We start from the raw sequence: 14210 nt of genomic DNA on the forward strand, positions 1-14210 counted from the left end.
TGCGAGGAGAGCTTGGCGGGTGAAGTACGAACCGAGAATGAAGGTGTGGAGGTTGAAAGAGGTGACAGTAAGGGAGGCATTAAAAGAGAGGCTGAGTAGGGTAGAGGATGATGTGGTTGAGCTTGAAAGTGGTTGGATGTCAATGAAAGATAGTCTGTTGGGAGCCGTTGGTGAGGTATGTGGATGGACAAAAGGACGAGGCACTTGGAAACATGGTGGTGGGATGATGAAGTTGGAAAGAGGATTGACGAGAAGAGGAAGAAGTTCAAGGAGTGGCAGAAGGCGAAGGGTACGGGGGCAGAAAAGCAGAGCATGAAAGTTATAAGGCAGCCAAGAAGGCTGCAAAGAAAGGTAGCAAAGGCGCAGGAGGCATGTAGGAAAATGTTCGGAGAACGCTTGGATTCGGAAGAGGGTCAGAGAGCGGTATTCAGGATTGCAAAGCAGATAGCGAAAGAGAGGTGTGATGTGATGGGGGTGAGTTGCTTGAAGGATGAAGTGGGACAAATCTTTGTGGACTCAGATGGAAATAAAGGAAGATGGAAGAGATATATGGAAATGCTGTTGAATACAGAGAATGAATGGGATGGCAACATAGAGAGTAACCCAGTTTTTGGACCGGCAGAGAAGATAACTGAGAAGGAAGTTGAGGAAGCGATAAAAGTAATGAAGAGTAGAAAAGGCAGAAGGCCGACAGGAGTTGTGGGAGATATGTTGAAGGCAGCAGGAAGTTAGGGTGTGAAGAGAATGACAGAGATCTGTAATCTGGTGGTGAAAGAAGGCCACATTCCAGTGGATTGGGAACTGAGTACCCTCGTCCCTCTATACAAGGGGAAAGGTGACCCTCTGGACTGTGGCTCGTATCGAGCGATAAAGTTATTGGAGCATAGAATGAAGGTATTGGAAAGGGTGTTGGAGAGGAGGATAAGGAAGAAAGTGAAGATCGACGAAATGCAGTTTGGATTTATGCCAGGAAGAGGAACGACAGACGTGCTTTTTATTGTAAGGCAGTTGCAGGAGATGTACATGGAGAAGAGGAAGAAGTTGTATCTTGGGTTTGTTGATCTGGAGAAAGCATTCGATAGGGTTCCACGCGAAGTAGTGACATGGGCATTGAGGGAGTTAGGAGTGGAGGAATGGTTGATCAGAGTAGTGATGGCAATGTACAAAAGAGCGCGCACAGCTGTAAGGACGAAGGACGGGAACAGTGGTGAGTTTGAGGTGAAGGTGGGAGTGCATCAGGGGGTCGGTACTAAGTCTACTATTTGTAGCTGTGATGGAGGTGCTGGCTCAGAATGTAAATGAGGGTTTACCGTGGGAGTTGTATGCAGATGATCTGGTGTTGATTGCGGAAAGTATGGATGGACTGAAGGAAAAGATGAACAAGTGGAAGGAATGTATGGAGACAAAAGGTCTGAAGGTGAATATCGGAAAAGCGAAGGTGATGGCTCGTGGTAAAGCATGTGGTGAGGTGGAAAGAACTGGGAAGTGGCAGTGTGCTGTGTGCAGGAAGGGTGTCGGAGTGAACTCCATTCAATGTACAATGTGCGCTGAGTGGGTTCATCAAAAATGTAGTGGTCTGAGAGGGTCATTAACCAGTGTGGCAGCTACATTCAAATGTAAGGTGTGCACAGAGGGAGCTGCAGTTGGAGGAAATGTTGAGTTGGATCTTGCAGATGGCGTGAAGCTGGAAGGTATGAAAACATTTTGCTACCCTGGAGATGTGCTGAATGGAGAAGGTGGATCAGACTCGGCAACGGTTGCTGGAGTGAGATGTGCATGGAAGAAGTTTCGGGAACTGAGTGGCGTGCTGATGAGGAGGGGAGTGTCGTTGAAGCTGAAGGGAAAGGTGTTTGCTGCATGTGTGAGAAGTGTTATGATTTAATGGAGCGAGACATGGGTAATGAACGTAGAGTAGCATCGAGCAACGAAGGCTGGAAAGGGTGGAAATGCGAATGGTTCGGTTTATGTGTGGAATATCGTTGAGAGAGAGGAAGACAAATGATGAAATGTGAAAGATGATGGGAATAGAGCCTGTGATTGAGCCTGTGATTGATGCTGTGAAGAGAAACAGGTTGAGATGGTTTGGTCATGTGTTGAGGAAGGATGAAAGTGACTGGTTGAGAAGAGTGATGGAAATGAATGTAGAAGGAAGTAGAGGACGGGGAAGACCGAGAAAGACTTGGCTGAAGATGGTGGAAGAAGAAATGCGGGCAAGGGGGTTAACAAGGGGAGATGCAGAAAATAGGGCAAGATGGAGAAGATTGTCATGGGGACCGCAAGGCTAACCCCCGCTCTAGTAGGGAAAATGGCCTTAAAATGCATGTTGTTTGTGTTTGTCGTTTGTTGGTTTACCTGCACTATGAATGTGCACTTGGCACATTTTCAACTTTAATTTCCTGGTGGTGCTGTTTTCCTCACTGTAGCTGTTCAGATATTTTTTGGTTTGGTGTGAAGAGTTTTAAAGTGTCCCATGTCGGTCGGGTTGGTGTCTCTTTTCTTTGTTCCTTTGGATGTTCTTCCATTTGAAGTTAGGCATGATCCATGTCCTTGTTACCCCACGCCACGCCACCACCCCTGTTTGGCTGTCTGTCTCTGCGAGCAGGATATCTCAAAGTTGTAGACTGATTCAGACAAAACTTTGTGGACAGGTTTGGTGTGGGACAAGGACTAATCGATTTGATTCCCATGAATATCTGGATCCGGACAGGACTTTAAAAAAAATTCTTATTATTAACTGAATCCTCACCATTGAGAGATCGGGCCAAAAACAATATATACCATGATATTTCAAGAAGTTGTTGACGGATTATGACAAAACTTTGTGGATGAGTTGGGTAAGGAACAAGAACAAGCCGATTAGATTTTGGATGAGGTCTGAATCCAGATCCGGCCTATCAGTGTGATACAAAAAGTAAACTGTTCAATGTGGCAGAGGTATGCGCTCCACTGTGTGCCGTCCTTGTTACCCTGCGCTCGCAAAGCAAAAAAGGCAGGGTTAGGCATTCGGTTGCGTACGTCCGTACGTGCCTGCATTTTTAAAATTCATTTTCTCGGCAACCGTTGGTCCGATTGACACGAAATTTTACCATAGGAGCGCCTCCGCGTATATAATTTTTTTTTATTCATAATTATGACATCATAGGTCACGTGGTATGGACGCAATCTTGGAAAATCGTTACACCTCTATATCTCCCAAACCGCTCAATGGAAAAAGTTGAAACATGGCTCATTGTCAAGTTACTCCCCATGGGGAATAAGATGTGTTGGTGATGTCATCGGTGCCTTCATTATGACGTCATAATTCGACAAGTATAACGCTTCATCCGATCAGTATGAATATTTTTTTTCCTGCAACTGTTGGTCTGATGGACACGTAATTTTCACCATAGAAGCGTCTCCTCCTGTCGTATATATTTTAATGATAATTATGATGTAATCGGTCACGTGGTACAGGCGACATCTTGGAAAAACTGAAAAATGTTACACCTCTATATCTCCAAAACTGCTCCATGGAAAAAATTTAAACTTGGCTCATTGTAAATAACTCCGCTTGGGGAATAGGTGGTGTTAACGATGACGTCATTGGTGTCGTAATTATGACGTCATAATTTGACAGGACAACGCTTAGTCTGATCATTTTGAAATTTATTGAATGTGATATATGCAACAATTATATTAGGGAATATAAATTCATGATTTCATCGCTCACGTAGTCTGGCAGCCATATTGGATCAAAGAAAGAAAAAAAACGTTCAAAAACATAACAGTTGACTCGCACCAAGTTGACTGCGCAGGGTAAGTATTCTAAGAATACCATCTAGTTCATTAATGAGGTTACGTGGTGGGTCAAGGGCCAGGGGAAATGCTGTCTACGTGGAAGATGCCATGCCAGATCTTCACTCCTCAGATTTAAAAAAGAAACCCCTCACCACTTTGACTTGTTGCAGTATTAAATTGGTGTTCCATTGCCCCATTGCATTTTAATTAGTCTAATTATTTGGGAATTGATCCTGTATATTTGCATACATGTTTTTACCCGCGAGTGTGGCACACTCTCAAACATCTTTTTGTAACCGATCCACCTTATTCGAAGTTTGGGATTTGTCATCCTGCAGTTTTCTAGTGTGGCTTTGTTGAGCCATTGGTTCCAGCTGTAGTTTCTTCCGCATCCTTTTTGCTCTGCTTCCAGCCTTTTGTTTTGTTGGGTACCGATAAATCTCTTCTGCGATGATTCCTGTTAACCACTTGTATGATTTCAAAAGATGACTGGCTTTCTGAAGTCATTTCTGCGTCCTTTTTGCACCCATTGTCGCTGCTCTGTCCACTATCTCGAATACAAATGTACAATTTGATTCTCTAATTTTGAAAAAGTTTTGGGTTCTTTCACAGTGACCAATTAGCTTCAACCATTAGTGCAGTAAAATTCACCCCCTTTTCCTCGTTTTCGATAACCGCAAAAGTAGTTTGTGCTGGAAATGCCTGAGAGATGGGGATTTGTTTTGCATTTCAAATTGTTTGCATTATAAAACCACCTTTAGAGGCCATTTTTCCCCGCAAAGCGGGGGTTGGCCTTTTTCGGGAACCGTGGTTGTTGTTGTTTTTCGGTCCCCTTTTTGAAGCAATGTTTTACGGCCGGATGCCCTTCCTGACGCGAACCCTTTTTGCCGCCTTTTAACGACAAACAGGGAATTACCAGTGAACTGGTACTCAATTAGCCGACCTCGGAAGGATGACAGGCTGAGTCAACCCCCCTGGCGTTAATTCAGCGATCGACCGGGATTCGAACCCAGGATCCTTGGATCCTAAGCCGGCACCCTAGCCGCTAGCCCAACACCAGGGCAATGTTTGCATTCACGGGGGATATTCCTTAACGGTTTCGTCTAGTGTTGGGGAGGTGAATGTTTCCTCACACGACTGCTGCAATTGTGTTGAATGGCATGTCCGACAATGAAGAATCCTAACAAGTGTCGTTTGATGTAATGGATGTTGTTTGCCGCTATGGGCGTGCTTGTGAGTTTGCTCACAACGTGGGCTACGGTTTGGTACGGTGGTGTGGGAGTTCTTGACGAATAACGTCTCAAGACAGGTGAAATGTTTTGAGAGTACAATCGGCCTTCGCAATGTTTGATAGGTACCCTTGTGAAAACGGTTACCTGGTTGGCATGGCCAGAATGGAAATTAAATATTGTGGCTCCAAAGCTTTGTTTAACCGCACCTAGACTCTCAACCGCCATGTTCTAGTAATCTCGCCGAAGTTCCGGATGTAAAATTGAATGCAGGTGATCGTCCCCTGTCTCCACCCTCCTCACGTACGCTATTGTTTGTTTGTCTAAGTGTATTAGTATAAACTCTGTACATGGTGCAATATGTTTGATACAGTACTCCAGTACAGCGCTTGTATGAATGAGCAAATAGGTGGCCCAGTAGGTACTACACTGATGCCCTTTACACATTGTGATGAGATCCATTCCTTTTCATGCCGAATTCCATTGTAAACACCGGGCCATGCAATGTCAGATATTTTATACCGAGACCTTTTTCACTTCACCCAAATGCGGGAGGGATTTAAAATTGAGTTGCATTTGGGATTTTGTGGGCAAAGGATGACGTCAAAAGAAATGTGATTTAGTGTTTTGTTGTTATTGACATGATTTTCACAATTATTCCTTCACTTTGTCAGTCCTTCTTCTTCTTTTCTTCCTCTTATTCTTCCTCTTATTCTTCCTCTTTTTCTTCCTCTTCTTCTTGCCACAATTTTTTCCCACATTCTTGTTGGGTTTGCCAGATGAAGCTCGGCCAGGCCTGACGTGCGAATAAGGTTAAGGTGATAATTTAGAATTTGGCCATAGTGTCAGCGATGGATCACCTAGTCTTCGCGAAAGACACCGTGGGATCTTTAACGTCCACCAACTAATTCCTGCAGACGGGACATCCAGTTTGACGTCTATCCGAGGGACGGCACACACATCGAAACACCAGGGTGACAGTTTATAGCTGCGTGTTGAATTTTTGTGCATTATACATCATCTCACTCGGAATTTCTTCAGCACCATATGTTCGGATGACTGACGTCACCATCTAGTGACAATCTGCTCATTATGAAATGCTTTCTCGTATCACCTTTACTGTCCTTGTCCCCGGCACATCTGTTTGGGACTTTGCTTGAAGGTTTTGGGAAAACTTTTGTTGAAAACATGATTTTGTTGCAAGAGGATTTTGCTCTAAATTTTGTATCTTGTTAAAACCATGTGCTCCTCTTCCTCTTCCCCCATTCCTCTGCTAATCTCACTTTTTTTTAACTTGCAAAATCGTAGATTTTTCAATTATATTGGTTGTTGTTGTGTGTTATTCTGTCTGTCTGTCTCATTCGCTTACAGGTCACAATTTTAAACTGATCTTCACAAAACTTCACCAAATGGTAGAGTTGGTTATTAGGAAGAAGCCTATTGATTTTGAGGTCAAATGCCAAAGGTCATCTTGAAAGGTCAAATTTCTAAAATTTTCATTTTTCATCCGATTGCCTTGAAAATTGAACAGCATTTGCATATTGAGTCACTAAATTGGAAAAACCAACTATTTTTGAGGTCTAAAAGTCAAAGGTCAACTCGAGGTCAAACTTCTAAAATCAATTTTTATCTGAACAATCGATTTCCATCTGATTAAACTGAAAATTAAACAGCAATTACGTAGTGCATCACTGAATTGGGAAACCAACTATTTTTGAGGTCAAAAGGTCAACTCGAGGGCAAACTTTTAATACCACTTTTCATCTGAAAAATCATCCATTTTTATCCGATTTACCCGAACTTTGGTTAAGATCGCCAATTTTAATCTGCATGAAATGGACAATTTCATGTATCCATGGCAACTTTTTATTTTGGGGGAGAGGTGGATTTTGCAAGTATCGTGCTCTGCATGACATTTTTAAAATTTATACATATATATATATAATTATTTTTTTTTTCTTCCATTTCACTTTCTTGCCCAGGCTCAGTAACAGCTGGAAACTGCAAAGAGATTGCAGGAAAGGCAGATGTTGACGGCTTCCTCGTCGGTGGAGCTTCTCTCAAGCCAGAGTTTGTGAACATCATCAATGCCCGCAAATGAATGCATGAAAGGGAGCGTGGCCGCGGGTTACGGAGGGACCTTACAGCCTCTGAGTGTAAGCAATCGCCTTCGTTGCTTTAACTACTGTCTATGGCGACTTGAACAATAATTACGTGCAATGCTGTTCGGGTTATCATGTGTGCATCTGTGTTTAAACGTGTTCCTGGCTGCAATGCAGCACCACATGCTAGGTCCGTTGTTTCCCAACTTCCCTGCCCATTTGTGAAGCTCTCCAAAAGCTCGGTTGGAGTGTTGTCAGAAAACCTCTACCCTGTGGTTGTTCACCTTTTTGTGAAGGAAATAAATGTGTACCAACAAAATGCCACTTGTAATTTTCTTTCAACTTTCATACTCAAACTGCTCAACGTTTGGTCCACACGTGAGTCTCTATGTAAAGAGAGAGTAAGAATGTTGCAGCACAAAAAGAGGAAAAATAGGAAGTCCATCTCTAGATCTTGTCAACAAGTTCATTTTTATGCCTGACATCTAAACACCTGAGGCCTATATAACAATTGGTGATTTTATGAAGGTGTAAGAGCAGTACCATTTTTGCTGCCTGGGGCAGGGTCAAAACATCAACAACAAACAACAACATGCATTTTAAAAGCCATTTTCCCTGCTAGAGCGGGGGTTAGCCTTGCGGTCCCCATGACAATGTTTTCCATTTTGCCCTATTTTCTGCATCTCCCCTTGTTAACCCCCTTGCCCGCATTTCTTCTTCGACCATCTTTAGCCAAGTCTTTCTCGGTCTTCCCCGTCCTCTACTTACTTCTACATTCATTTCCATCACTCTTTTCAACCAGTCACTTTCATCCTTCCTCAAAACATGACCAAACCATCTTAACCTGTTTCTCTTCACAGCATCCATCACAGGCTCTATTCCCATCATCTTTCGCAATTCATCATTTGTCTTCCTCTCGCTCAACGATACTCCACACATCCACCGAACCATTCGCATTTCCACCCTTTCCAGCCTTCGTTGCTGCTCTACGTACATTACCCATGTCTCGCTCCCATAAATCATAACACTTCTCACACATGCAGCATACACCTTTCCCTTCAGCTTCAATGACACTCCCCTCCTCGTCAGCACGCCACTCAGTTCCCGAAACTTCTTCCATGCACATCTCACTCGAGCAACCATTGCCGAGTCTGATCCACCTTCTCCATTCAGCATGTCTCCAAGGTAACAAAATGTTTTCACACCTTCCAGCTTCATGCCATCTCCAAGATCCAACTCAACATTTCCTCCATCTGCATCTCCCTCTGTGCACACCTTACACTGGAATGTAGCTGCCACACTGGTTAATGACCCTCTCAAAGCACTACATTTTTGATGAACCCACTCAGCGCACATTGTACATTGAATGGAATTCACTCCGACACCCTTCCTGCACACAGCACACGAGCTGGTGCACCTGATTCTAATTTTAGGTATTTGAAGTAGTGATAAATGTAGGGGTGTACTTACTTTTTCCACATGCCAAATTTGCATTTATGTTTATTTAAATTATACAATGGACTACAAAATGTAAATGTTTCATGATATTTGTTATATTATATCACCTTTATCTATCAATATTGTTGAAATGAAGATCAAATAGCTGTATGTTGAAATATGTTGAAAAAGTCTAAACTTTACATGGGGTGTACTTACCTTTTCACGTGACTGTATGTGTGAGATACTAAGTTTACGTGTTATATAGGCTGGGTTCATCTACATGATAATAAAGATTGTTTTATGATTGGATCTATCGAATGCGGTTTATATTAATGCAAAATGCACCAAAATACACATTTTGATCTTGAAACGACCTTCAAATTCAAGATTGAGGGTGTCATCCACCTACATATTGTTACGGTTTTGCGCGACGCCCGTTCCCTTACCAAGGGGAGATTAAGCCCCTTGTTCTCCTTGGGTCGTCGCAACCGCGAGACTTGAGTCGCCACTTCCGGTCAGACGCGGGACAGGGTTTCGGGACAATCTTCGCACGTACCTAAGTACCCACGCCGCCGCAGAAGCGGGGATCAAGTCTCGCACGAACCACGCGTAATTTGAGTGCACCCGAGCGGATGGCGCACCACGTGGTCCGTGCAGTTACCTTGGTTTTGGAACCCGATTAGAGCGATATAATTCGTACCATGCTCTGTCAATAATGGAGAGACGAAACGGTCAAATCAAGGAAGAACACGATTTATTTATACTAATATATACAATGGTTTGGTAGGAAAGAGCAGAGACAGGGCAGAACTTAGTCAGTCTTAACGTATCTTCCAGACAATGGGCCCATTCACACTCACAGGGGGATGAAGGAAGGAAATGTTCATGCGCTGAACGCGCCGGCTTGGTCGTTCAGGAACAGCTCACCCGGCGTGGCCCTCTGGCGGTCACAGCACGTCCCCCGACGAAGGCAGGCAGGCGGTCGGGAGGGATCCTCGCAGCGCGTATCTCGAACAAAGGCAGGCAGGAAAATATGCGCGTCTCTCGCCCGGCACGGCGTTCCTTCACAGCGCGATTAATACAACTGAGCGCGTTCACTCTCGTAACTCAACGGAGGATCTGACTCAAGCTCAACTGCGAACTCAACTTGTAACTCGTCTGCCTCCCTTCCCACAACTTGGCGCTCCGAACCGACTCTCACAACTTGGTTCAACAGAGGACCCCGGCTCATAACTTGTTCAACACCGCGCACTCTCAGAACTTGTTCAACACCGCGCACTTTCAGAACTGTTCAGGTGGGGGCTTTGGGCACAGGGTTATATTGCCACGCCCTGGCCCGTATCGAATGTTCCAAACCACGCCTTTTGCCGCAGTGCTAAGCCGCTCCTCTCGAGCCCTGATTGGCGGCTCGTGCCTACCGGTCACTCCCAATTCTCCTGCCCCGCCTTCCTTTGGCCTGGATCGACTTGTCAGGCCGGTCTCGTGGTATTTTGCGCCAAAACTCAAAGCATCGAGGCAGCATACGCATTGGAAGGAGACCTAACTCTCATTATTCTACTCAACGCAAAATTAACACAGGAAAAGGACTACGCTTATATTTACTATGAAATAACTGAACTATTGCGAGGCTCCGTGTTGTCGTGTGACTAAACTATGAGGGGAAATTAACCTTTATTTGTAAAACACAAAACCGCAACACTACCCCCCTCCCTGGTCAGTCTCGTCCCCGAGTGGAACCCAACAACTGAAACGACCTGTTGGAGAATGACATGCAAAATTAACTTTACTTTTACATGTGACATATTGGTGTGGTTCCCCCTAACATTTACTCTAACCCGTGTATGCGACAGTTTTAAAACACTAGATATGTCCTTCCTAATGCGTTGAGTAGCTACATCTCAGATTCACGCCCACAATTAACCGAATTCCGGAATTTGTCAAACTAAACACACAGCCGGTGGGCAGCATTTTTATATTTACAAGCACAAAAACTTAACCTTATTTACAATTCTTTGACCCAGGACCTGTCCTTTTTGGAAGAGAAGATTGGAGGGGAGAGAAAGCACAGCAAAAACACAAAACGCACTCATAATCATGACACTTGCTGCTTGGTTCTTGCATCTTGCTTCTTGCATCTTCTGTGTGCATATATCAAACCGGCTAGCCCCCGGACCGGCACACAGGCCATTTTTAATCTTCAGGGCTACCTAAACTTACACATCTTCTCATCCCTAGCACACCATAATAAAAATGCACAAAAAATGCTTTTATTTCATTTCTTTGCCAGGCAGGGCCAACCTCATGTGGTCCTACTGCGTGACATTAATGCCACTCAAAACAAGTGGTCCGAAGATGCAAGGTGATTTTGCAGCAAAGTGCTGCACAGCAGAGGTGCAAGGCCACAAAGCTTGTGGTCCATAGTGTGTAAGGTGCAGCAAAGGGGTTGTGGCAGCAAAGTGCTGCACAGGTGCAGCAAGTGTGCAGCGAAATTACAGCAAAAGGATATGGCAGCAAATGCTGCACCGCCGGCTGCACATATGTAGCAATGTGCAGCAGGGGTGCTGCACAGGTCGATGGTGCTGCACAGTTCCACCTCCAAAATGGTCCTGGGGTAGGGGGGAAGAGACAAGGCACAACAAGCAAAGCGGAAAAGACGCAACAGCACACAGAAACACAAGGTAATGCAATGCGAGGGGCGCGGAAGAGCGAGCAGAGCAGGCTCGTCCATAACCGTCCGTACCCCCCACCGTCGGCTTACACTACCCTAGCCCTCCTTGTATTTACAATTCGTCTCTACGTCTTGTCTCCCATATCCCCCTCTATTTCAAATTCATCTCCCAATCCCTCCCAGGAAGGAAGGGATGGAACAAACACAATCTCACACTACGTCGTGATGCGTCTTACAACTCAAACGGTTCACAGAGTCCTGGTCTGGAGCTTCGCCCTCCTCGGTGATTGGCTGTGGATGGTGCGAAGGGATTTCTCATCCTAACTACATGACTGACATTTACTCTGTTAAACTGCCCGGGGTCGCACCCTGCCAATCAGCCTCTTTAAACTATGTGGTTCTAAGAACCCGAATTCCCATTGCCCACCCGGTGCCCTTTGAATTTGGGTCTCACTCCCACAAATTTTCACTCTGTGCCCTTGCACAATTTCGGGGCTGGGTCATGTGGCTCTACCAGCAGGTCTACCTACCTGCGCACCTCCGCCATTGAAGTCGCCACCCGAGCTTACCTGCTCCTGCGACTACCTAAACTGGGGAAGGCCCCTCCTGGCACTTTACCCCCTGATGCCCACCTTGGCATTGGGCAACCCGGGTCCTCTCCTGGGATCCTCTGGCCCCACTCAACAACTCACAACTACCCTAACTGGCTCCCAGAGCCTACCTGCGGCCTCACCTGGCCGACAAAGTACCAGTGGCGGAGTGCCCCAATAACCACACGCACCAATTAAGCCACACGCCCAGCCATTCCACATACTCACGCACCCTATAAAACACTACCTTTCTACTACCCGCACCACAGGTGTCAATATCCATACAAACTTTGCCTATACCCTCTACCTGGCTTTACACTACCCCCCCGGGCTTTTGCGAATTGGTTCCACCTCCCTCCATTCACTCCTTCGCACCATGCATTCCACACCTTTTATTCCACACCAAGCATTCCACACTACTTATTTGCACACCATTGATCTCACACACCTTTTGTCTCACACACATTTTGTCTCGCACACCTTTTGTATCGCACACTTTTTGTGCTCTCACACCTCTTTCCATACACCTCAACACAGTTCCATTTGTCTCAACATAAATCCTCACTCACACAGCATCATCTAGCTGACTGGTTTTCCCCTAAAACTCGTGCTTCCCCGTCGTCCCTTTAGACTATGCACTCCCTTGTCATTATCAACTATCTAAGCTACCTACGTCCCCACTATAGTCCAGGGGTCACTACTTAAATCTTGTCCCTACAGTCTTCTAGATCCCTATCATTATCCTAGCCCTCCCTCGGCTAGCTTCGGTGCCCCATGGAGGTAACCATTGCTGGCACGGCGGCACGCCCATGTGTCTATCACTGCCATCCCCCTAAATTTATACTCATGGGCCCTGGCCGAGGAATGGTAACACTACCATTCCTCCACGTATGGTACACTACTCTCATCAGTCTGCTGCACTCGAGCCTCACCAAGTGGATGTACATTGTCGTCACGGCTCGGCCTCGGAGGGCCAAGCGATCCATGCGGGTGGTTTGTCTCCTGTATGTTGGTCCGTCCGGCATTTTCGATCGAGGGGAGGAGGTATGGATGGGCCGAGGTTCAAGGCTCCATCCCTGCGCGGGGCCTCGCGGTCCCACGCACGATGACCCAACCGGCCAAGGTCGGAGCACCGCACCCGCCAAGGTGCGCGGCTCCGAAATCTCCTACCTCCCTTTGAACCTCGCCGATTGCCTTTGCCGCCACGGCACGGCACCAACCATACAGTGCGGGGGCCGGCACGAATCGTGCACGTCGGTCCTCGTGAAACTGCCGCGGCACCGATCCCAGCCGGTCCCTGCTGCACACAACTCACCGGGGGCTCATGTCTGCTATCTGTCCCGCTAAACGCTACCCCGGTCGGTGTCGATGCTTGAGCCGCGTCCTCACTACTCGCTACCCACTCCGCACTCGCACACCCAGGCGTCCCCGCGCCTCTCATACACTCCGTTACCGCACACTCTTTCCGCACACAGTCTGGTGTGCATTCTCCCTCATGCTCCGTACTCATACCCGCACACCTAGGCGCACTCACGCCTTTCACACACCCCATTATCGCACTCTCCTGTGCACACCCTTCTCTTACACACTCAGGTGCACACCACCCAGGCGCACTCATACCTTCCACACACTCCGTTACACACTCTTCCCGCACACAGTCCGGTGTGCATTCTCCCTCATGCTCTGTAACACACTCGGTCATCGCACACTCTTCTTCTACACTCTCGGGTGTGCATTCTCCCGTTACACACTCCGTAACACCCTCGGGTGTGCACTCCTGCACACACTCTGCAACATGCTCTGGCGTGCACTCCTGCACACACTCTGTAACACACTCTCCCGTTACACACTCCTTTACAAACTCGATCAACGCACACTCTGGCGCACACTCTCTCTCGTACCGCGCACCAGTCTCCCACGTACACCACACAATGGACCTTCCGCGACCGCCCGGGTTTCGTCTCTCTACCAAGTGCGCCAAAAGCCCGTTCGCGCCAAACACATTCGCGCCATATTTCCCACTCACCTCGGGGTCCTCCTTCCCCGGCTTTTCCGCCAGCACCTGTAAACCTTTATTGGGGTTAGCAAGCACGGCATCACGGTGTGAATACAAACGTTGTGTGCATTCCATTACCTTCTCCCGTGATTTGTTTTCTGTTTCTACCGTCTCTTCGGCCCCAATTATAATCATTTATTCGATGACTGCCGGTGCCCATAAAATTTTCTCGTCCAATTCGGCGACCGTCGGCTCTTCTACACCCCGCGCCGCGATTTCCATAGCCCCAGTCAACTTAGCCGTCCCTTGCTCAAGCTCGCTCCCCACGCGTTCCTCACATCGCTTCACCTCGTCGCGCCCCATTGCGACCTCCTCGCTCAACCTGCGCCTAATGTCCTCCCCCGCTTT

The 14210-nt window shown here is 46.7% G+C and overlaps 1 protein-coding gene across 1 annotated transcript in view; it reads left to right on the top strand.

Moving 5' to 3' along the window:
- Nucleotides 1-7427, top strand: part of TPI1 (triosephosphate isomerase 1) — a 47360-nt gene extending 39933 nt beyond the window's left edge. Inside the window, exon 7 of the mRNA XM_068100419.2 lies at nt 6989-7427. Within this exon, the coding sequence (XP_067956520.1) occupies nt 6989-7107 (119 nt within the window). The 3' untranslated portion in view covers nt 7108-7427. The remainder of the gene's footprint in view (nt 1-6988) is intronic.
- Nucleotides 7428-14210: the final 6783 nt, after the last annotated feature.

The sequence above is a fragment of the Myxine glutinosa genome, chromosome 6, assembly GCF_964187855.1.
Source record: "Myxine glutinosa chromosome 6, kmMyxGlut1.1, whole genome shotgun sequence".
Lineage (NCBI taxonomy): Eukaryota > Metazoa > Chordata > Myxini > Myxiniformes > Myxinidae > Myxine > Myxine glutinosa.